This window comes from Lagopus leucura, unplaced genomic scaffold, assembly GCF_019238085.1.
Source record: "Lagopus leucura isolate 7727_CA_CO unplaced genomic scaffold, USGS_WTPT01 Super-Scaffold_100004, whole genome shotgun sequence".
Classification (NCBI taxonomy): domain Eukaryota; kingdom Metazoa; phylum Chordata; class Aves; order Galliformes; family Phasianidae; genus Lagopus; species Lagopus leucura.
This window is the reverse complement of record NW_024962264.1, coordinates 48,440,004-48,461,181: the sequence shown is the minus strand read 5'-3', so window position 1 is coordinate 48,461,181 and position 21,178 is coordinate 48,440,004. Positions and strand designations below refer to the sequence as shown.

General features: G+C 42.4%; 1 protein-coding gene across 7 annotated transcripts; it reads left to right on the top strand.

Annotated features, from left to right (window-relative positions):
* The first annotated feature begins 375 nt into the window (after positions 1 to 375).
* Positions 376 to 16,743, top strand: RHOH (ras homolog family member H). 7 transcript variants are annotated; one of them, XR_006179130.1, is made up of 5 exons: positions 377 to 411; positions 1,682 to 1,825; positions 2,651 to 2,845; positions 4,957 to 5,031; positions 5,144 to 5,802. XR_006179130.1 is itself a non-coding variant. In XM_042872229.1 (3 exons), the coding sequence occupies exon 3, from the start codon at positions 15,755 to 15,757 to the stop codon at positions 16,328 to 16,330; it is 576 nt and encodes a 191-aa protein (XP_042728163.1). In that variant the 5' UTR covers positions 377 to 411; positions 1,682 to 1,825; positions 15,533 to 15,754; the 3' UTR covers positions 16,331 to 16,743. The 7 variants fall into 7 exon arrangements, 2 of the variants coding, with proteins under 2 accessions (XP_042728163.1, XP_042728162.1); XR_006179127.1 differs by having other exon boundaries at positions 5,110 to 5,802; XR_006179129.1 differs by lacking the exon at positions 1,682 to 1,825 and having other exon boundaries at positions 2,749 to 2,845; positions 5,110 to 5,802.
* The last annotated feature ends 4,435 nt before the right edge of the window (positions 16,744 to 21,178 follow it).

Sequence of the window (21,178 nt, the reverse complement as noted above, 5' to 3'; positions counted from 1 at the left end):
TTCTGCGAGCTGCCTTTACTTGTCTTCATCCCTAGTGATAATTAACTGAATTCGTTTCTTTACACGGGGAAAAGCAACAAACTGATTCCCCAGCCTAACTGTGCAGTACTGCTCTGCAAGCCTTGTATCAGCACTTCTACAGTGTTTCTACATAGGTAATGTTAGTTTAGCAGCTATTTATATTTTTGGCACTGTATGGGAACTGCTGAATCACGGCCTGAACCTCTGATTGATCACCTGAGGTGAGCAATGAGTCAGCCCTGGAAGCACAGGTGAAGGCAATTCACCTGTGCTGCCGGAAGGGTGGAGCCTGGCTGCACCTCTCCTAGAGCCATTTAAGAGCTGACTGCCAGTGGGAAAGGATCTCTTCTGGAGACCTCTCTGGAGTTTTGCAGTGAGCCCAGGATGCAGGTAACCTTTTATCTGTTCTCCTTTTTTGTTATTATAGTCTGCTTTGCCAAACTCTCTTGTTTATTTCATAATTATAGCATCTTTATGTTCACTGATTATACAGGCACAAGCTGTGTTTCATCTGTGCGTAAATGATTTTTTTTTTTCCTTTCTGCTTTATCTCATAGTTTTTTTCCAAGTTTTTATTACTTTTTTAATCATTCTTGGAAGCAGTATAACTTTATGTGGGAATGCGTTATACGAGGATAAAGCTGTTGTGGAGAAATCTGCTGACTCTCTTTATCAGAGCATTCCCATCCTGTAGTGAACATAAAATGCGTGGCTTTAGTCCTGGATCTGGCACTTATTCCTGCAATGTGGCAAGACATGGTCAGGAGTGACTGTTCCTAAAATGGGCCAAGAATATTTTCTGGGATGGTCTCAGGTTCTGTCTCAGAGTCTGGTCTTAAGGTTGCCAGGTGATCTGCTGCTGTGTGTGGCTGAGGAGCAGCTGATCTCCACTCTGGGCAGGGTTAGGGCTCCTCACATTTGGCTCAGGGGCATCCATGTAGTGTCCTGTGCCACCTCTTGCTCGCTGTAGCCAGATGCTGTGTCTGTGGGAAAGACAGCAAGGACAGGGGGATCATTGCACACACGGGTTGAGGCAGGAAAGAGTATGTAGGGAACTTGGGAGTGGGAAATGCTCATGGCTTCTGCACTATGGACTGTGGGCCAGGCACTGGAAATCCTGAAACTCTCCTTGGAGTGCTGTGGCAGGAATGCTAGATGCCATGAGAGCCTGGCCTGCTTGAGCTGCTGCCTGTGCTGGGCAGGTTTCTCGGTGCCTGCAATCCCTCGCTGCTGCTGGTCAGTGCACTTGTTCTGATGTACGATATGGGGCAATCCTCACTGAATTCAGGCAAAGCTCTGAAAGTGCCTGCCCTCAGCTTGCAGAGGGTCAGCTAGATGAACACTGCTTGCTAGGCTGTACTGTGCCTCACCTCGAGCAGCCCTGGGAGCAGCAGCCTGCAAAGAGCAAGTGTGCTGCAGGCCACAGCTGTGCTGCCCCAACCCCCAGCAGCGGGATGCTCACACATCAGCCCGCAACCAAACCCACACAGGCACCGAGGAGCTCACCAGGAAGCTGACGTACCCTCACCCCTGCGCTGCTCCTCGTCACAGCACATCTTGGACCGCTCTCTGCTGGCCCAGCCCTGGCTAATGTGGCCTGTATGTGCAGCGGTCCCTGCTTACCGCTTGCTTTTTTCCCCCTTCTATCTTTGTAATATAGTTTTTTTGAACCTGCTAAGAAAAGAAGTCCATCTGAAAACCGAAGAGCACAGCTCTCCGCTCTTCATTTTCTCTCTGCCCTTGCTCCCAGTAGCTGACTTCCGTAACGTCTATTTTAACAGCCGCACTCTGCTTCCTGCCTCTGGTAAGTTCTTTCTCTTTCTTCTGAATGTCATAACTAGAATTTGGATTCTGGATCAAATTCAATATCTTTGAATGTACTTTATTAATAAACTTGTGATATGGATATATGTGATTGGTTCTACTTTATACCATCTGTTTTGTCTCCAGCACCGTGATACTCTGTTAAGTGCCGGTCTCATCCCACCCCATCTATCATTGGGATTTCTGTTTGTTGCTGAGTTTGTTCCTATTTCAGCACAAAAAGACCCTGTATAAATGAGGAAAACTGGCATGATGGGCCATGCCATACCACTGTTTGAAGTGCTAACTAATGTATGGAAAAACAGAAAATGTGAATTATTTTGGAAATAGTAGGTCTGATCCAGACACCACTGCTGCTGTAAGGAGCATGAAGCCAGGAGCAATGGGCATCTTTATCTCCAGATATGTCTCTCTTCCTTAGTTGTGGAGTATGCTGTGGTGATGAGGAAAACATTCTGCCTTGTCTTAAAAGTTTCAGAGCAAATTTAGATGAAAGTATCATCAGTGAGAACCTGAGAAAGGTGAAATCTAGATTCTTAGGACTGAAGTGAGATTGGAAGTAGATTTAATTTGCTGAGATCTTCATCACTGGCTCTGGCTCCCCAGCAGCTGGCCCACTGGGTGCAGAAATTGAAGAAGGGCTGTGCTGCTGCCTGCATGGCTGCAGGCATAGCTGCCTGTGTTCATCTCCCCCCACAGCTGTTTTTTGGCTGCCTCTGAGCTGGCTGTGCCCTGTGGGATTACTTTTGACAGCAGTGTGTACTTGTGTGCAATCTGTGCACACATTTCTATGTCCTGCTCACAGGTGAATGAAGAGGGACCATACAGAGCCAGCATCAACCCTCTGGCACAGGTCCCTATGTGGATTCTGAACCTGGCCTCAGACTTGGCTGCTTCTTTCAGCTGAGCTTCCACCTGTGAATGGGACAGGAGCTGTGGCATCTGCAGAAGGACGGCTTGAACACAGGATTTACCTTGAAGAAAACAGTTGTGGGGGAAGGTAGGATAAGTGAGTTTAGCTGGTTGTTATCACATCTACCAGCGTTTGTTTGGTGTCAGTGCTTGCCTTTCTGTTCTGCTGTCAGAACATGGTGGGATTTTGCATTGCACCATGCATCTTCTAAAATATGCCATTTTGATCAATGGGTGCATCCAAATATTTGAATAGAGAAAATATGAATATATTCGCTTGACTTTAGATATAAATATCAGTTTTCAAATGCAGGTCTGAAGAGGTATCACACAGGTAAAGGTGGGCACAGACCTGATGAGGATACCATGTCTGGGCCTTTGTCAGCTTCTGCTGGGCAAAAAAACCTCTGCATTTGCTTGCTTGCTGTTGCACTGAGGGACTGGGCCTTGGTGGGGTGTGATGCCCAGGTATATAAGCACTAGATTAGATGTCAGAAACCAAGAAAAGCTGTAGCTTTGTATTTACAGAAAATGTGTTTTTATAATTAAGCTCTGCTTGCTGTCTAAGGTTTGGAGTGAAGAATTAAAACAGAAAAAATGGGCTTGACTCTGAGATACAACAAGACCTAAATTTGTAGTCCATTGACCCTTAATCCCATGTTAAGGAAACATTGCTGTTCCAAAGCAGTGTAAGATGGGCCTGTAGAAAAGGATTGGTCCCCCCACAGCCAGCTGTGTCAGAGAACGGTCCCTATATCGTGCAGCACAATAAAACCATGAATATGGTTTTATACTGGGGCCTCACTTATAGAAAGTTACTGAAGATACTTTTCCCACCTGGTAACCTGCTTTCACAAGCAAACGATTGCATGCAGAGATTTAACAGATTGTGCCTCAGTTTGAGGATGAAACAGAAGCCATTTGCCTGCTGCATGGACCCAATGGCAGCGGTTGGCACTAAAGCTGCATCACCCGAACACAGCTGCCGGTGGTATCAGGAGGCAATCTCTTGCACAGCTAGGAGCAAACCATACAGATCCTCAGCAGTGTAAGTGGGCACTTTGCAGTGTACTCAGAGCTCGCAGGAAATGAGCAGAGTTTGTGGTGACAGACTTGTAGGCTGAGCCACTGGCCCATCCTGTACAGCATCAGCGGAAGTACTTGTGGCCTCTCCTCCATGTTATTTCTCATAACCCATTAGGAGGACATTGAGGCAGAGGGATGAGTGTCTGCTGTTCCTGTTCTTGTTATTTCTGTGCCATTCTGATGCATAGCAGCAGCTGGGTTAAGAGCTGTAAATAAAAAGGATTTTCACTGAAGAACATCCCCCTAAATTGAATGCTTCCATTTTCTTTGTAAAATGTTGGCCCTGTGAGTCTACAGTTTTAATTAAGGAACGGGCAGGTATTATTGACTGCGTTGTTCAAATGATTAATTCAATTTGGCAGTGCTTATACACTGAAAAAAATCACAGTATTTTTTTATAATTCTTTTGAGCTTTGTTTGGGAAGAAATGAAATGAATAACCATGAGACTTGTCTGTTTCACAGTCTTGAGTTTCAGGCATCACTCTGCACAGTGTGGCATCACTTCCAAATTAGGTTCTCACCCTGGCCAGTGGTGTGTGATTTTTAGTAATACAGCTGTTTTTGACTGTTTCCATGACACAAAGTGCTAACAGCTGCACAGTCTTGGGATAACCCGAGTGGTGGTAGTCTAGAATGGAAGTTGGCTGCTGCTGTCTCAAGCCCACTATTAAAGCAATACACAAATCCTGCGCAGGATAACACAAATATAAGAAATACTGCAAAGCAATGTAACAACATAATCTGTGGTCTTCTCTGCAACACTTCTCCACAAAATTAAACATGGTTTCATAATCTGTTTAGCAGAATTATATTGTGCTTCATTTCTGATCTCAGTAGAGAAATGAGGAAAACATTCCTCACCTTCCCAAAGCTTCAAAGCTTCCAAACCTTCCCAAAGGAGAAGCATGGGGAGGCAGAACAACCTCTGCAACGCAGCAGTGGGCATGAGAAGTGGAATTCACTAGTAGGCAGCCTTGATGTATTGGATGTAAGATGAACGGGTGCTAGAAGAGTGTGGAGTAATGGTTGCTGCAGCTCTGGAGGTGGTGCTGGAGGCTGGCTGAAGGACAGCTGGGAGCGTAGCTGTGTGCTGATATTTCTCCCATTGCAGGAAGAACCAACATTTGCGCAAGGAATTGTATTTGGTCCTTTCTCTCGGATGCTACAAAGTGCAAATTTCTTACCGGTGAGTGTGGGGTTGACCGGGCATGCTGGCATCTATTGGATGAAATTATCAGCTCTAGGAATTTGCTGTAAACCACAGGTTCATCTGCTATGGCTCGGGGGTTTCCCCAAAGGGCTGCAGTGACATATCACGTAGGAAAGACCCAACGTGTGCCGGAAAGGGTACGAACACCTTGCCCAGCAGAAGTCAGCATGAAGGGCTGTGGTTGAGCACTGCGTACTGTGCCATTTGTTGCACATGAGCATGGAATAGCAGTCTCAAGAACTGATACAGTCAGCCTGATTGGGGGTGTTTGACCAGCTGGTGATACCTCTTCTCCTCATGAGTACCGAGCACTTGCTTTTGAAGGTTATCCTAGTTTAAGTCAAACTACAGATAATGCTGTTTCTCCTGTGTGAGAACAAGACCGCTGTGTGGTTTAGCTGGTTTGATTCTGTTGTGCAAGCTGTCATTGAAATACAAAATCTTTCCATCCAGCTCTCCTTATTTGCTGAAAGATGTGCCAGGAGAGCCAGGGGACGTACAGTTTATTTGTAACATGCTTTCTTAAACTGAGTAACTGTGCTTAAAAACTGGCGAATTCTCTAGAATTCATTTACTGAATTAGCGATACGCTTGATCATCCATTAGGCTCCTTGGTGTGCTTACATATTTTTGTGAGAAAATTATTATAAAACATATGTCTTAAAAATCCCTTATGTAATTTCTTTCATCCTCATTAGTCGAAGTGCTAGTTTTAAATTTCATGTCTATTTCAAGTAGAATTTTAATTCTGGAGGAATTGATGTGTAAAATGTCTGAGTTTAAATCAAGTCTCCCACGATTCAAAAATAAAGCACAGAAAATGTTTGCATAACGTTCAAATGTAGCTCTCCTAAAATCTCTCTTTTTTTGTGTGATCATTCTTACGCAAAGTATGCAAAAATCAAGGAAAAATGTAGCGTGTCATTTTCTATGCTTCCCACTGAAAAAGAGAAACTCTTCAGTAAGGTTTACCATAGCATGGGGATTTGCATGATCTTTAAACCAAACAAATGTCAGCTTTCACTATCTGAAGCGGCTTCTCAACGTACTGAACTGAAGAATAAGCAAGAAGGATTTAAATATTATTTCTGGTGGTAGAGCAGAGCCTTTTCTCCTCTTAACCTATTCCATGTGACTCGCTGCTGTCTGCAATGTTACATTTTATTATCTTATATAAAAGTGACATGAGATTTAAGTATTGGATTTGTGGAAAAGTGAAGGGAGCTTACTCATTTATTGAGTTTAATTCAGTTACTGCAATTAAGGAATTTTGGGGAGGCTATGTAGCAAAACAAAACCCCACTAAAACAACAATTTCTACCTGTAACATATAATCTGATTTTACTATTGTGCATGGTGCAGGGCAGGAATACTGAGCTGTGGGCTAGACTATGGATGCCAAGGCCTTTTTTTAATTATAAAACAAGATCTTAAATCAACAGAAGTGGAAAAGGTTGTGATAACTGTATGTTTTGTACTGCACTTTCTACTTGCACAGTGACTGACATTGCTTCTGAGTCAGCCCTTTTTACATCTGTGCATACATTTTAATCGGCGTACACATCATTTCAAAATGAATTTTGATGTTTGGCTGATTCCCTCTGGGTGAAATCTAGGTAAAGACTTTAAATAGTTGAATAAATGCCGAGGCAAGAAAATCCTTATTCCTTACTGGCCATTCTAAGGAGAAAACCTAAAATTGTCAGCCAGTTTCTCAGTGTTATAAAATTAATAACCAATCAAATTGTTGTTGCTTACTTACTCTGGCTTTGCTCTGGCTTTTACTCATGGTTTACATTCATCAGACAGAGTAGACAGAGTAAACAGAGCAAACAGAACCGTGAGATGCAGTGAGTGATCTGGGACATTCTTCCTGAAGCAAAAAATAAAGCCAACCGCTACGCATCTTAGCAAGAAGTCATTATTCTGCATTGTTACATCAAATGACAAGTTATAATTTGCTGCTCAAAACTTGTATAGATTCAACATCTTTTTTATTCTTATCACAAAATATGCAAAAATAATCTTCTGTCAAATGTGATAATCCTGTTCTAATGTTTTTCTTCTTCACCTTTAACTCTCACTGAAATCAAACTTTGGTAAATGCTTAATTTAATGAACATGGAGAACCACCCAGGTTTAGAGGAGAAGATGCAGGATGAGAGCCTGTTTATTGTGATAGAGATTTCATAAACACAGAGCAAAGTTACACCCATATAGACATCTAACAGTAACCTTGGTGATCTTATGAGGGATCCATGGAGGTTAGAAGCAGTAGAATGAGTATTTCTCAATTTTTTTCAATGCTGAGAAGGGCATTACGTCAGCTGTATTGTTCTGTATTAGCTGCTAGCTATGTTGTTAATGTTGATCACTTGGTAGTGTTTTTAAGGGATGTGGTCAAGAAGGTTGGGTGCTGTGCAAGCACAGGGCAGGAGTGTGATGCTGCCCAGGTCAGAGCCAAACCACACTGCAGGCAGCCCTCTGCAGCTGTGGGCTTGGCACAGGCCCGAGAGAGAGCCCTCTTCTCTGGGAACACAGGTGTGTTTGTGGGGTGCATGGTCATTAGTTCTAGCATTTCGCCATGCTGCACATCTGGGGGATTTAATGTAAATTCACGTATCTGCTTAATAACAACTTACTGTCATGTGTTATAACGATGTAACTAAAACTGCAATGGCTGTGTGTATGGTAGAGAAGTAATTGTTTAACATGTGTGAATGTGTGTTTATTTCCTTATATAATCAATCATATGCCTATGCTATTGCAATTGCAGATCTAGCTGAGTGCTCATTGCTGCTTGTGTGTATACAAACACATGTGCACACCTATACATAGAAATAATGTAAATACCGTGACCATTCCATTTAAATAAAAAAAAGTCATTTCAGTAACGTATCCATTGTTTGATGCAAAAGCTGCATGTAGATTTTAAAATGAGGATGAAATATCTTAATATGTTTCATAAAGCAGTCAATAGCAATCATCTGCAAATGAATGAGTTTCAGTGAATGTCTACATACATATCTATATATACATATATTTGTGGATGTCAAATTTTTGTATGTATATGCATAGATTAATTACTGCAGTATTTATGCTTTTCAAAATATACTGACTTATTTTGATTTATTTTCCATATATGTGCACATATATTCCATGCATTCGGGTAGCAGATAGTGCTTTATTCTACAAGAAATTACTCTTATATGAAAAGTAAAGGATATTAATTGTGTATGAGTGAGAGAAAAATGGATTCTTTAACCATTCTAACGATGGTGAACGTTATGCATGTGCCTACAGGGGGTCAAATGATGCAGGCAGAAACAGGGAGAGGGGTAGGCTTGCTGGAAAGAGAGCACGTCTTTGTTGGAGATTGGCAATAAAAGAGTGTTTCTCATTTAAACTAAAAAAAAAAATCTTTTTTTAATTTAAGAATTAAACCTGTAAAAATGTCTACAAAAATATGTTGTGAGCATTCTTTTGATTTGCCTCAAACTTCAAGAGAGGTGAACTGTGTTAAAAAGAGGATGTGACATGAAAAATTTGAAGTGGTTTGGGGCCCAAAGCTGCAAACCTTTCCACCTGTGAATAACTCTCCACACGGAGTATTCTCATTGAAGTCAAATATCAAATACTGCACCACCTGTAGCGCCAGACCTTTGGTTTGGCTGCGATGCAGCTAGTTAGGGCTGTGTGGAGCTTTGCCTTAAGGCTGGAGCCATTCAGATATTGGGCCATTTGGGATGTCTGGTAATGCAGTAGTCAGTGCATAGCGCTTCGTCCGTGCTCATCTGCAAGCGTGTCTGTATCCCCATCTGGACACAAAAGTAGTTCTGCGGTGTAGTCAGTGGTGAAGGTACATACAGCTATATGTGTGTATGTGTACAGAGGCAGAGCCTGTGAGGGGATGTAGGCAGGCAGATGGTTGGAGCATGTCAGTGCTTGAGCATGTACGTGTGTGACATTTGCACAGTAGTGTGATTTAGTTCTATTTAAGGCTGTGTTTATGCTGACACTCAAGGTTTTCTTCAGTGTTTAAGAGCGGGAAAGAAATGTTGTTGCAGAGAAGAGTGGAGAAAAGAAAGTGACATACCCTGTATCTTGAAATGGGAAATGCTTGGTAAGTACAGGGGCACATGCAATACTTTGGGCACAATGTGCTCCTGGCTTTGGAGGCTGTTAGACCAGGCTGAGAGCAGAAAATGGGCCAGTCCTTTGTGAAGGGCCTTACCCCCTGCATCAGGCTTACCCGTGTTGTATTTGGAGAGGATGCAAAATTTATCCTGAAAATGTGTCCATTTTTAAAATGTCCTCCAGGGATTCGAATACCGTAAGTCTGTAGTTTACTCTGCCATAAACATGGACAAAGAATGGCTTTAGACTCATGGCTTGAATTTTGAAGCAGGTACTTACTGCTGCAGAATTGACTTCTATTGAATTTAAGTTCTCGAATCAATACACAAATCTTTTTGCTAATTTTTAGAGTGGTTCTAATTATTTGTGTTCATGCTTAATTTATAAGTAGCAGAATCAAAGTGTGATTAATTGCATATGAAGTGTTCTTGAAGATAAATATTTCTGTTATTTAATTGGTTAACTAAAAGAATTTCTTAGTGTCTATAAAAAATTGAATAGATCTTCAGGTTTGTCATTATCCAGTACTTAGATATGTAAATAATGGTACTATCAGACACCTGTGTAAGCATGTGTGTAAACATATATGAGGGCTGCTCTGAAGGCAGTGCCTCCTATTTTATTATTTTGGCCCACGATGACAGAGGTGGATGTTGGTGGTACGGCAGTAGAGGTTGGATCTTCCCACCAATGTTCTGCTACAGATGGCAGCAGAGGGGCACTCTGACAAAATGGTGTCCGACGTGGAATTGCATATGAAGCAAAGGTGTGTCACTGAATTCCCTTCGTGCGGAAAAAATGGTACCCACTGACATTCACTGATGCATGCTGAACACTTGTGGGGACCAAACAGTGGACGTGACACAGTGCGGCAGTGGCTGGTGTGTTTCAGCATTAGCAGCAGTAGGTCACCTACGCTGTTACCAATTTTTATAGCATGGAATATCGGTTCCTGTTCATCACTGGTGAAAATGCATGACTAATGGTGGTGACTGTGTTAAGAAATAGTGTCTTGTAGCCGAGAATTTGCTCAGTCTAATAGTATTATTGTACTCTTTGTATCTGTTGCATTTTCCATGGTTCCATGGAAAGAAGAAGGAGGCAATGATTTCAGAGTGAGTGACCTATGTACATTCTCTTATGAGGAAAGCTTTCATCCCTTTATTGGGACTCTTGTCTCATTCCAAATAACACTGAACTGTATTTGTAACTGTTTTATAGCAAGACTTCCCAGTCTCAAAATGAGGAGGTTTTTATTTTAAATCTGACTACTTGTGCTCACTTACTAATAATAAAGTTAGCAAGATGACTGAATATCTGATCATAAATTATTTCCTTCAATTGTTAAAACTGCCGAATAAAGCAACTGAGGTTTAAATTTTCAGGCATTGTATTCATCCAACAGTAATTTTCTTAAAAGTTCCTAGAGAAGACTCCATCAGTTTTCTACAAATTTAATAAACTGCTGGTTTTTTTTTTTTTAATTTCAGTTTTGCATTTTTTTTCAAAATGAAGTGCTCAAATTGTAAAACAGGAACAGATTTTCAGTTTTGTGAATAAGGTAACGATTGAAAAATTTCTAAGTTGTTATGACTGCAATTTTATTTAATGCTGGAAATTTTTTTTTTTTTTGAGAATGCAAGACATCTTGACTTTAAAAATGTGGGTTTATTGGTGTTGCTTGCACTTCCAACTTTAGGAAGCCATTGCAGGTATCATTGTATTTAGGGCTAAAATATCTATATAAAAGCTCTCCTCCAGGCATCCTCACAATTCTTTAAAGTAGCAAAAGACATTGAGAGATTGTCATAAATGCACCAGAGGGCTGAAGCACCAGCTGGCCAGTAATCTGCCATCTTGCTCTTGGGCTGGGAAATAACGATGGAGCGTGTGATAGCTTGCTGGAAAGTGAATTCAGATTTTTTTTGGTGGAGTATTTTGGGGAAAAGATGCAGCACCTTGCAAAGGTGTAGCCTGTTTGCCCATTCCCATTAGTGGCAGCAGTACCACCACCGAATAGCAGGACGGTCTGCAATGGTGACACTGTCTGAAAAGAAAGGGAGGCAGTTTCCTAGACCAGCAAGACCAGGGCTACTTGGTGTGATAGATCAAAATAATCTTAAAATAGGATTAAAAAGCAGGAGGCAGCTAATGCAAATGTTAGAGCAGCAGGTTAAGGATTATGAGATAGAAGACTTGGCGGCAAGGGGCCATTTGCTTGCAGACCAGAGGCAATCTCCAGATAGACTGCAGTCAATGCACAGGTTTTCAGGAGCCCCATGCTGTGGCAGCAGTGTTTGAACAGAGCAGGTATGATTTGCTCATGGAGCTGGAAACAGGGTGGCATGACATTGGTGACCTGGTGATCTAGTGGGTCATGCAGACTGGATCCACAGTGTCAGGGAGGCATCAATCTTCCTGCTGCACCTTCTGGGCGTTGCCCCTAACCAGGCAGTAGCTTCTCTACCCTGTCTTGATTTTCTGCCAGTCCTCCTCCTTCACTTTCTTCTTCCTCCTCTTTCTCCTTCTGCTCACAGGAGGTGCTCTTAGACCCCAGTCAGTGTACTTATAGAGGTGGAGGCACAAAGCTCTGTGCTGTCTGGTCAGTGACAGTAGTCTCCGCATCTCCTTTCTGTCCTTGAGGTTCTCTAAATAAGAGACATGATGACAGTTTTTATGCATCTGCAGCACAGCTGGAATGAGCTGTGATTATAACCAACTGGTGGAGATATGCTGTAGACACTGCTTTGCAGACCTCATCTCTGCTGGAGGTGAGACTTAAGGAGAAATGCATGCAGGCAAAGACAATGTGCAACCAAGCATTGCATAGAAACTGGAAGTCTCTCCAGGGGTTTTCAACTTTTTTTTTTTTATTAGTACAAATATTTTTGCTTCCTCTCAGCATCACTTCTCTTCAGGAGCTACTGTACACACTGCTCAAGCTGAAAAATTAGCCTGCTCTTATCCTGATATCAACAGGAACTGCAGTAAGGTATAATTGTGGTAGGAACCGGATAAGGACAATAATAGCATGTTAATTGCCTTAGATCTCTGAAGCATTTTGTGACTGCCAGATCAGGGTAATGTCTAAAAAGCCTGTTGTCTTGCCTACATGGTTTTGTTTACATATGAACTAATCTCTTCTGAATCCATATCTACGTGAAGCTGCACAATCAATATACAAAGTAGGGTTTAAAATCAGGACTTCCCAACCCTTTCCTCCCATCACAAGATACTGTCCATCCCCTACAGATGTTTCACCACACTGAGCCACACTCACAGTGAGCTTACAGAAGACTCCAGAAACTGTCCTGGCATAAATGAAAATCCCGTTTGATTGAGCTGATAAACTTTGATTCAGTCCCTTTTTGTAATGACTGCATCAGAATGAGATACATATTCTTATGCTTAATAATATTATAAAAACCTTCACCATGTTATGTAAATGCATTTTGTTGTTTTTACAAGTGGGGGAAAATACAGCCAAAATAGTGTTTAAAAAAAAAAAAGTTTATATCTGGAATTCCAGATACAAAATGGATTTGATAGAATTGGTAAAATTAGGAAAACAAATTGTTGGGAAGAAATCCTTCAGCAACTGAAACTCAGCCACGTGTGATTCCAAGCTTTTGTGCAGGCAAGGCAAGATTTTAAATGGTGTAGTCTCAGACCAAGACTGTAACATAGTATTAGAGAAGAGAACCAAATCTTCTGCAAATATTTACACAACCGTCTGCATATTGATGGGTAGAGGTGCCCTGTACTGGCCTGTCCTTTAAAGGACATTGTTTTCTATTGATATTTCATCTAAAGGTTTTTCCATTAATTGAGATGAGCTTATGTAACCATTTTAATACATTATTACTTCTCTCCTAAGGCCAGGTCAATAACAGGCTGCACGAGAGCTTTAACACACCTCTCCAATATGCACTTACATGGTCCCTGCTATACACGATAGCATGTGAACTCAGCTGGCTGCAAAGAAATGCAAGATCAGGACTGACTCCAGTTTGCCCTTGGGACCAGAACATGGGCCTGGTTGTGTACAATTTATCAGTGAATTATATCCTTACTGATCCCTTCCATCTTGGGATATTCTATGGTTCTCTTTGCTTTAAATTCTCTGCACTGTCACAGTGGACTACTTCGTCTTTTATTACTGTGTGTTGACTAGCCTTTTCTGGGCTTTGACCATTTGTATATTTCCTTTGTAAAGCTGCCAGAAAATTAGACCTGGTTATCACTAATCTATATACCTCAACAGTCCTTTTCTCCGTCTTTCTCTGCTTTGGTGTTTGTGGAATAGCAGAAGTTGTGCTTAGGCATTCTAACTTTTCCCCACATTCAAATATACACAAAGTAGTGAAGCTAAAGGTGTTTAAGAGTTCTTACATCAGGGAAATGTTTGTTCTGAGGAAAAGACCTGGTACGTGCTGTATTTCTCCTGGGAGCACTTTTGTCTGAATCATGATCTACTGGCTTGTGATGAACAGTGGTGTTTTAAAACTGTACTGCTGACACAATGTTGAAGTAGAATACCCTGAAGGAAAGACAGTGATGCACTTAAGTAATTATACCATGTATCCTGGGCCGGCTTTTTGAATGTTCATAGTTACCTTTTGCAAATATCTTGTTTCATTCCCTTGTGTGCTTGTTTGAGGAACAAAGGAGTAACAGTAAAGTTATCCCTGTCGAAGCCTTAAAGCTGAGCATCCAGCTGCTGCCACCAGCGCTCGGTCTGGCAGAGCAGCCCATTCAGTTCCCAGCAGACAGCAGTGCCGGTGTCTCGGCCTCCATCTCACTTCCTAGAAGTGGCCGTGATGGTGAGCACACCGACCAGGAAGTGACGTCTGTCGCAGTGGCTCCTGCAGACACCCGTCACTCGGGGAAGCACAAACCTGCCCCATAGCCACCGTTATAAAGCAACGCACCCCATCTGAGCTCTGGCACATCTTCCTCCAGCTGATGTGTTGGGTGGGAGAAATGCAGGCATGCTGGCAGCATGAGAGAAGGTAGGTGAGGAGGTAGGAGCATGCCTTGTTGCAAAATGGAAGGAGGGGAGTTGCCAGCAGCAGTTGGCAATGCTTGTACAAATGTTCCCTCTAGGCTCACCTACTGCTTTTCTTTTCCTTTGTTTTTTTTTTCCTCTGTGAGATAAGCCAAAGCTTTAAGTGTGCTAGAAATGTGGGGTGGTGGTGGAGTTAGTGTAGTGAAAGTGTTACTGTAATATCCAGTATGTATTTTTTTGTGGCTATCGTTCATTTCTGAGCAAGAGTAACCTCATGGTGAGGCTTCTCTTTTCATATGTGAAGGAGTCAGAAATGCATTATATTTGTAACGTATGCAGGAAATTAGCCAGTGATATTTTTAACCAGTTTCTAACTAGTTTGTAGAGCTAATTTTCTTTTGGTTTTGCAGTTGGTGACTTTTGTAGCATTTTTATGCAGCCATACGTGAGTGATGAATCTTGCACGTAGCCAGTGGGAAAGAGACGAATACTTTCAAAATAAGAAAATTTGACCGAATGCTGGCAGGAGCTCAAAAGCAATTCCATTTGTACCAATTGCATGAGTACTCTCAGTTCAGTTTTACAACAAACTAAATAAATGTTAGGGCAGCCGCATCCCCTTCTGATAAAATTGCCTGACTAGGCCAGCATTACTGGTGTGATTTTCTTTGGCTTGTGCTTCTTGCTTGTTGGAATTGATTTGTAAGAAACATTTGGAACTCTTTTTGTATTTTTGCTGCGAATCCTACATTGCTTTTGAAAACTGTTCAGGTTCGTGCCAGTCAAGATTCACATCTGAAGTCTTTACTTCCTTGTTGTCACAAGCAGTTTGGCATTGCTGCTCATTACAGAATAGCTTAAACTGTCTAATCAGTTCATGAAGTGATTTTTTTTTTTCTTGTGACTACTTCTAGAGAACAAGAGCATGTTTTCAAAGGAATCTATACTGACTAAGAAGGATTCAGGATTTTGGCAGCCTTTGTTAAAGTCAGAGGCAGGAAATGTCTCACTGAAAGCAGGTCAGGAACAGCTACGCCAAAGCGAACATTATTTCATCAGTTCTTTAGACAATTAGGGAAAAAAAAAAGCTGGTCTGTGTGCAGAATGGCAGAGGTGATAAGATTGCTAGTTCCTGTGGAGCAGCAAGAAAGTTATTTATGTGAATGGCTGTTGCACACACCGCCAGCTGGGAGGGAATGGCAAGGTTCAGCATCATCCGTGAGGGGCACTCCCTGTGGCTGTCCAAAAATTTGACCAGAAAAGTTTGTCTTGATGAAGAACAAACTGTTCTCTGTAGGCTATAAATGTGACATTTTATTTTTCTTCTTTCAGAAACATCATTTGACTCACTGAAGAATTAAATCCAACAGCACTGCAGAGCTGCGTGGGAGAGAAGGGGATTTTAGACTCAAGTGGTAGAATCAAGACTTCAGAAGTAAAGACATTTGGAACAGCTTCTCCCCAAATGGAAGTTATCTAGACAGCCCCTGAGACCTCTCTGCATCCTGCTTCTGCTGCACCGGGACGGTGTTCTTGGCCCTGGTCTTAAACAAAATGTTGGATTCTATCAAGTGTGTGCTGGTGGGAGACTCTGCAGTGGGAAAAACATCTCTCTTGGTACGTTTCATCTCTGACACTTTTCCAGACAACTACAGACCCACTGTGTATGAGAACACTGGAGTGGATGTGTTCATGGATGGCGTACAGATTAGCCTAGGCCTTTGGGACACATCTGGAAGCGATGCCTTCAAAGGCATTCGCCCCCTGTCCTACCAGCAGGCAGATGTGGTGTTAATGTGCTACTCTGTGGCAAACCACAACTCCTTCCTGAACCTGAGGAGCAAATGGATTGGCGAGATCCGCAACCATCTGCCCCGCGTCCCTGTGTTGGTAGTGGCCACGCAGACCGACCAGCGTGAATCGGGGCCCTACCGCTCCTCCTGCATCAGCTCGATGGACGGCAAGCGGCTCGCCCAGGATGTGCGAGCCAAAGGCTACTTGGAGTGCTCAGCCCTCAGCAACCGCGGTGTGCAGCAGGTGTTTGAGTATGCTGTGCGGACAGCAGTCAATCAAGCCAAGAGGCAGAACAGGCGGAAACTCTTCTCCATTAACGAGTGCAAGATCTTCTGAGGACTGCCAGCAGTGGTTTTGCCTACGTTCGTTGTTTCTGCCTTTGCACAAAGATGCTGCGGCAGAGATAATGGGAGCGAATCAAAGACAGGAGAACTCCTGCCAGGGCCATGGTACAGGTGGCCCCAGTAAAACAGATGTGCACTCTGTCAGTTCTGTTCCCCTACCCAACACACATGGGCGCTATCTTTAAAAATGACAGATGCAGGCAGGGGCCTTTGTTCACAACCCTGTGTTTGTAATTTGCCGTCCTGGACTGAAGCAGACCCAGCCTGGAGATTTACAGTTCATAGTTGTGCAGATTTTGTTATCGGTGTTCCTCAGCTGTTGGTTTGTCTGCATTTATTTCATGACAAACTTCACCTGGATCAACCTCCCCTCTTGACATATCTGTGTGTGGTGTGTGGTTTTTTTTTTTTAAGAATCTAATGCGTAAAATCTGACCACTGTGTATCTATTTAAAAGATTCTTGTATATGTTGTTGTAAAATCCTGGCAATTTGTTCTTAAATTTCTATCTAACCACTGATGCAGATAATTCTATCCATGTAGTAAATGGCCTGCAGGCAAGCCTAGCATGTCTTGCACATGCCCAACAGTGATCAAATATACTGTGTCCAGCATAGGAGTGATCAAAACGTAGTGACATTTGATAGTTGGCTCTCTGAGATTTATTTTCTCACCTTAGTCCTGTTCCTGGGAAAATAGAGACTGCTGCAACAATATGGTCAGAGATGTGCTGAAAAAGGAGGAACTTAACCTGACTCTTCCTAGACTTGACCTAGTTACAACCCCAGAAAGGCTAGCTTGTAGTCAAGGCTAACCATGTGGGTAGGGTGGTAGAGACAAATCTGAGCTATCATTAATTCTCATGTCCCTGCTGTAATTCTGGAGGCAAAAGACTTCATTCTCTAGGGATGAAAGGTATTTTTTTTCTGTGAGCACTAAAATTCTCACATATTTTTTAGCATATTTTGATTATAAACTACTTTTCATGAAACAAGTATCCTACTTGCTGGAGTGCAAGAAATGTCTGGACAATGCTTTCAGACAGTCTAATTTTTGAGTGGTCCTGTGTAGGGTCAGGAGTTGGACTTCATGATCCTTATGGGTCTATTCCAACTTGAGGCATTCTGTGAATCTATGATTCTACTACAGTAAAAAAAAATGAAGTACATGGCAGAGTTTACAATGGTTAAATAACACATTTTTTTGAGTTCGCGTGCTAGCATAGCAGCCTGGATTCTATAAAACAAAGACTGTAGCAGGCATCGTGCGCTGGGGAGCTTGGCAAGTCTGAGCACTAAGTTCTGATATACCTGCTTGGGCCAAGTTACCCTTCTGCACAGAGAATGAGCTAAGGAAGTGGCACCTCTAGATGTGTAAGTGCATACTGCTGGAAGACAGAGTGGGGTCAACACACACCACTGTGCATTCCCTGTGAGCTGTAGTGGCCCCACTCCTGAGGTTATCTGTGCCAAACCCTCTGCCCCATACCACCCCTCAGATCTTGCAGACCGGTCTCATCCCAAGGTTTCTGCTGCCCTCCCCACCCTTCAGTGAGCTCAGAACTCAGGCTTACAACATGCTGCCATGGAAGGTGTTGCACAAAACAGTAGGATGATTCTCTCTCCATGAGGATCTCAAGAGAATTATTTGTGTCTGTTGTGACTAAGCCTGACTTATGCATGCCGACAGGAATTGATGCAAAAGCTTGTCTGATTCAAATCCAAGGTGGGACTTCGGGAGTTACCCTACTAAGCATATAATTTATAGCTCAGATCTCACCTACTGATAGTTTATACCAGAAATATCAGTCAGGTGCCCTTCTCCATGCTCTGTTCTGCATCTGAGCTTCTTCATGAGGAGAAATTCCAAATGGAACAATTCTCCTCCTATGAATCCTAGGGATGGTCTCACTTGTGATGTAGGTGAACAAATAACAGCATTACGGGCTCCTTGAGCAGCAGTAGTGCGTGGGACTATTGCTGTTGCAGCAATCCCCAAAACTCCCAGGCTGGTGAATATTTACCACTCATCAGGCTTATTCCAAGTGAGATCATAAAAACATGCCGATCTCATGTGTAAGGTTTTATTATCAGCTTCAAATCCTCACAAGCTTCTGCACCTGAGCATACATTTTTCCTGCGCTCTTCTCTTTACGTTCTCTCTTTCTCTTTGTAAAACTTCTGGTATACATTGGAAATCCCTAGCCCCTTTGAACACTAAGACATATTTGTAAAAGAACCTGAACTGCCTGATACTTACATGGAGTTACACAGATATTAGGTATTTTCATTCCTCAGTTAAAAATCTTTTGGCTTTTGGAAGAAGTTCGTTCCAATATCCCAACTCTTGTAATGTGCTGTCAATGAAAGCGTTGTTTCTTGCAACCCCTAATTTAAAAGTAGCTGTTGTTCCTGTTTGAACATTAAAGATCACATGCAAAATTTTGCATTGGCAGTCTTAAAGTCTGTTACATTTGTAGGCATTTTTATTATAGTCTCCACCCCACTGGTTTAATATCTGGTTTCATTAAAGTGAAACGTTTTTTGCCAGCAAGTTCTATTGCTTTTTTTTTTCGTTTTTTTTTTTTTTTTTTTTTTCTCTTTGTGGGATAAGCTTTGTTTATGACAGTTAATGTTGCTGTTTTTATGTGTTAAAGAACAGTGACTGCTAGGCTGGGATGCCCTGCTGTGGTATCTGCTGTGAGATGCTGGGATTTAGGGACCAGAAAACTCTGGAGAGTAGCTGCTTCAGAAGAAGCCAGATGAAAATATTCACACTGTAACTGAGAACTTCATTTTGTCTGTATTTGCTTCACAAGACTTGTGATGATATATTACAAAATGATGAACTGAAGGTTTGCTTGCAATCTGCTGAAGCAAAATGGCTTCCTTGAGATGCACGAGCTGACAGTATGGGCCGTGCAGGTTTGCTGTACTTGTCCTGGAGCCCATCAGGGCTGAGCGCACTGAGCGTTGGCTGCTTGGTGAAATCAGATCAGGGAGAAGATAAAGCAAGGGGTGGGGGGCTGGTGCTATGTGAGAAAAAAACGCTTCCAGTTTTCACAGCCTGCTTATTTTCAGGCTCTGAAAGCTAAAAGGCACTTTTCATCAGGAACAGTTACACACACTATTTTCAAGTCTGTAATTATGTGGTTTTCTCTGTGCTGTGTAACTGACATGCTCAAAATGTGTTGCAAGGGTGAAGTCTGAACATCGTGGACACTGATAGAAAACTCCTCTCCTCTCCTCTCCTCTCCTCTCCTCTCCTCTCCTCTCCTCCAGCTCCCTGAGGTGAGCACACAGCATGGATGGCAAGTGGAGGCAGTGACAGACAGCTTATGCCGCCGCAGAACCATATTAATGTTGTTTAGCTGGTGTCATTTGGGGAACGAGGTCACTGGGTTCAGCTCTGTGGTAAAAATCCAACTCCACTATTCAAAACATTCAGATGACAGCTGGGCAAAAATGTTGAGCTTCCGAAAAGAGGCACCACCTGGTGTCGTTTGGGCTGAACAGTTTCAGCTATCAGGAGGAACCTTGCCCACATGTTCCCCTTCTGTTTTTACAAACCTTTCACTTTATTACTTTGTCACTAAAAACATTTTGGTTTAACTCTTAAATGAGTTTGAAAGGAGCAAAAAAAGAGAGAAATATTTGAAACAACACAGTGATTTTTGTCATTATTTGAATTGTCATTTTGATAGAAAAAATTTATTTCAGTCACTAATTTTTTTGATGAATTCTGCAAGCTGGATAAAATGTTGAATAGATGCGCAGCTGCGATTAAAACTGGAAACTACTGTCTTGCAAAATGTGGTGAGCACACCTTACGTTATCTTAAATCAGATTTCACAGCCTTTTTGGACTTACTTGATATACAGCATGTAGTGTTTTCTAAGATTAAGTCATAGAAATGTTTCAGATTTCCCCTCACCCCTTGTATGGGACATTATTCAAGTTTGGCAGACATAATTGCTGTTGTTTGGCAGACCAATACGTGCAGTTAATAGTTTTCAAGTAGTTGTGTAACTCTTGTGCGTTCTCTGCAGTTGCTCAGGTGTCTGACCACACACCGGTCAATGCTCGTATTCCTAAGGAAAATGCATTTAATGCAGTCTTCTTATACCTGGTACCATGATGAAATCAATCACCACGGGGTTCAGCCATGAAGAAAAAAGAAATGTCAGCACTCTGACATCTCAGCCTTTCCTATATTACCACTGCATTCAAGTGAATACAGCCATTACAATAATTTCAAATAAATGGGGGCAATTCATGTCTCCTAGCACTTTCTCCTAATGCCTCTCTGACACAGGGCTCAGTTAATAGACAAAGGATAAAAAGCTCCATTTCACAAGATCACAATGGCCCGTCCATTCCTGCCTCTGTGAGCAAGTTAACTACTTTGACTTAATTAAGTCAGTTCAGCCTGTGAAAAAATAGCAGCTATAGACACAACTGGGTCAGATGAACACCCTTGATAGAAGGTGCTCTGAAGCAGCTGCCGTGAACTTTTGCCTCTGGGTGTGAGGAAACATGTGTTACCTCTCAGAGCTCTCCTTCACAGCTGGAAGTGCAAAAAGTCCCGATGAGCTATCACCATGTGCCTGCTCCAGGTGAACTCCTGCACATCCCTCCTGCTGTGCTCTGAGCATGCAGGAGAAGATGACCCTGGAGGCCTTCAAAGCCAGGTTGGATGGGGCCCATCCAGTAAGTGGCAACCCTGTCCATGGCCATGGAGATGGGTGAGCTGTGAGATCCCTTCCAAACCAAACAGTTCTATGATTCTGTGAACAACCTTTCTGCACATTCGGGTGCTGATGTTGCTGTAAGCACTTACT

What these genes read in the sequence shown, in the direction of transcription:
- RHOH (XM_042872229.1), top strand. Translation starts at nt 15,755, where the DNA reads ATGTTGGATTCTATCAAGTGTGTGCTGGTGGGAGACTCTGCAGTGGGA.